The sequence below is a fragment of the Hipposideros armiger genome, unplaced genomic scaffold (genome assembly GCF_001890085.2).
Source record: "Hipposideros armiger isolate ML-2016 unplaced genomic scaffold, ASM189008v1 scaffold_12, whole genome shotgun sequence".
In the NCBI taxonomy this organism is placed as follows: Eukaryota; Metazoa; Chordata; class Mammalia; order Chiroptera; family Hipposideridae; genus Hipposideros; species Hipposideros armiger.
In genome coordinates, this window is record NW_017731362.1 from 4,359,935 (window position 1) to 4,362,111 (window position 2,177).

At 40.9% G+C, this 2,177-nt stretch overlaps 1 protein-coding gene across 1 annotated transcript in view; it reads right to left on the bottom strand.

Moving 5' to 3' along the window:
* Positions 1 to 2,177, bottom strand: part of MYO5A (myosin VA) — a 142,448-nt gene that overhangs the window by 6,947 nt on the left and 133,324 nt on the right. Inside the window, exons 33-34 of the mRNA XM_019664099.1 lie at positions 1,963 to 2,052; positions 217 to 367 (exon numbers count right to left, since the gene is read on the bottom strand). Coding sequence (XP_019519644.1) covers positions 217 to 367; positions 1,963 to 2,052 — 241 coding nt within the window. The remainder of the gene's footprint in view (positions 1 to 216; positions 368 to 1,962; positions 2,053 to 2,177) is intronic.

The window sequence follows — 2,177 nt, forward strand, 5'->3', positions numbered from 1 at the left end:
TGCTGACTCCATCATGTGGAGGCAGTGATTTTCATGTATCCCAGTCAGTCACGGCTAACACCCCATGCTCTGAGATTCCTCAGCTAATGTTAGGACTGAGTCTTACGACTTTATGTCCATATGACTACACGTCCTGAAACGTGTGCCGCTGGTGGTCATCTACCCGTGGGCACGTGAGGGGGACAGACCTCGATGTCAGCAACGCCCTGGCCTTACCGATCATCGGCTGGAGGATATTTTCTAACACCCGAACGAGCTGCTGGTAGATCTGAATGGCCAAGTCACTTAGCACCTGCCGGTACTCAGCCAGGTCAAAATTGGTGAGGCAGTGTTCATTCTGGCGAGACGTGTTGTGTTTCATAAAGCCCTAGAGCCGGAATGCAGAGTTAACGGCATACACGAAGTAACCCTCTCGTTGGATCCGTATCCTCCTGCTCTTCTTCTCTCTCTGAAGAGTTCCCATCCATCCCACACAGAAATGCCAGGGTAATCATTCTCAACATTGTATATTTGTTTCCATCATAAAAGCTCCACTTCTTACCAGCTTTTGAATAGTATCTAAACTTGGCAACCTAGCATTTAAGCCTCTCCAATAGCAATGTCAATGAAACAAGATGGGGTAATTCAATTCAAAAAAAATTTAATGAGTGTTTTCACTTATGACACAGGAGGTTTACTGCCAAACACTGAATTACCTAAAGTACCAACCTCTTAAATTTCAGTTTGTTAAATATAGTCACATTTATAAATACCGCACCCAAAGGGCATACATAATCTTCTTAAAATAGACCAATTTCTACAGAGACTGGTGAATAAATAAAAAATTTCCTTTTCATGGTATCCACACAAGATTTGCAGTCTGAGCTTAGAACGGCATCCTTTGGTGGTATTTGTGAAACTGGAAAGCCAACTGTACAAGCAGGTACATCTGTCAGACACTGCCTGACAAAGCGAAGCCTGCTGGATGGATTCCACCCACAGTCAAGCATCTGCCTCCCTTTAACCTACTTCACGACACGGTCTAGAGGTGGGAAGGAAGACAGTTAGTTAACGGGCCCTCTGGGGGACTCTGGTCTGTCAGTCCCACCTTCTCAGGGACCACATCTTGCTCATATTTGTATTTCCCATCATTTGCCAGGACAGCCCTCTGCCCCTAGCCTCTGTCTGGGTGCTGAGAAAGGTGCTACTGCTCAGCTTCTCAGCCCACCCTCCCGGCAAAGGATGGGGAGGCGTGGATGGTAGTGATCAGGGGCACAGGCTCTCGGAGGTGGGCAGACCTGGGGATCCCAGGGCTGCTGCTTACGGCTGAGAGGACTTGGGCAAACTGATGAACTTTACTGAACTTAAGTTTCCTCATCTGTAAAACTGAGTTATAATTCCTGCCTCATAGAAATGTTCTAAAAATTCAATAACATAATATATAGTATGTGCTATCTGATATATATCTGATATTCAGCAGCCCTTAATAAATAGTAATTATTAATATATTATAGTTCTAAAATATTAAGTCTGTCAAACTACTGATGAATATATCACTATAAACAAAAGCAAAACAGATTTTTGGACAAATCTAAAGAGACATGTCTAAATTTATCACCTTTAATGTCTTATAGTAAGCTGAAATTAATTTTAAAAAATGGTTCAGTATTCCCGTATTAGTCCTTGAAAACCCCACTTCCACATATTGGCAAAAAATTGCATTGTTACATCTATTCATTGACCAATGCTCATTTTATTTCTTCTGTGTTTTCTCATAATACAAACTCTCAGAGGGAAGAAACTGTATTATTCCCCAAAGTCACTATTCTGCAAATAATGTACATCAAAGCTATGAACTTCCAAGCCACCTCTGAATTCAGGTTTCTAAATTAACAAACGGTTAAAAATTTTGTGCTTTTAAATTTTCCTTAAAAAGGTCAAAGAAAGTATAGCATGCTGGTTTTGTAATCAAGGTTTTCTCACCTCTTCTCCACTGTACTGCTTCAAACAGTGCAAAAATCGGCATGTGTTAGAAAGCCAGAAGGAGACAGTTTCAAAATCATCACCTCGTTTCTGAAAGAGAGAATTAATTCTAAATTCGTTTTTTCCTTAGAGAAATAACCTGAAAATAACCGAACAGATACCAGAAGGCCCATTTCTTGCAGTTACCATTATAAACAATTATAAAAATAAATGAA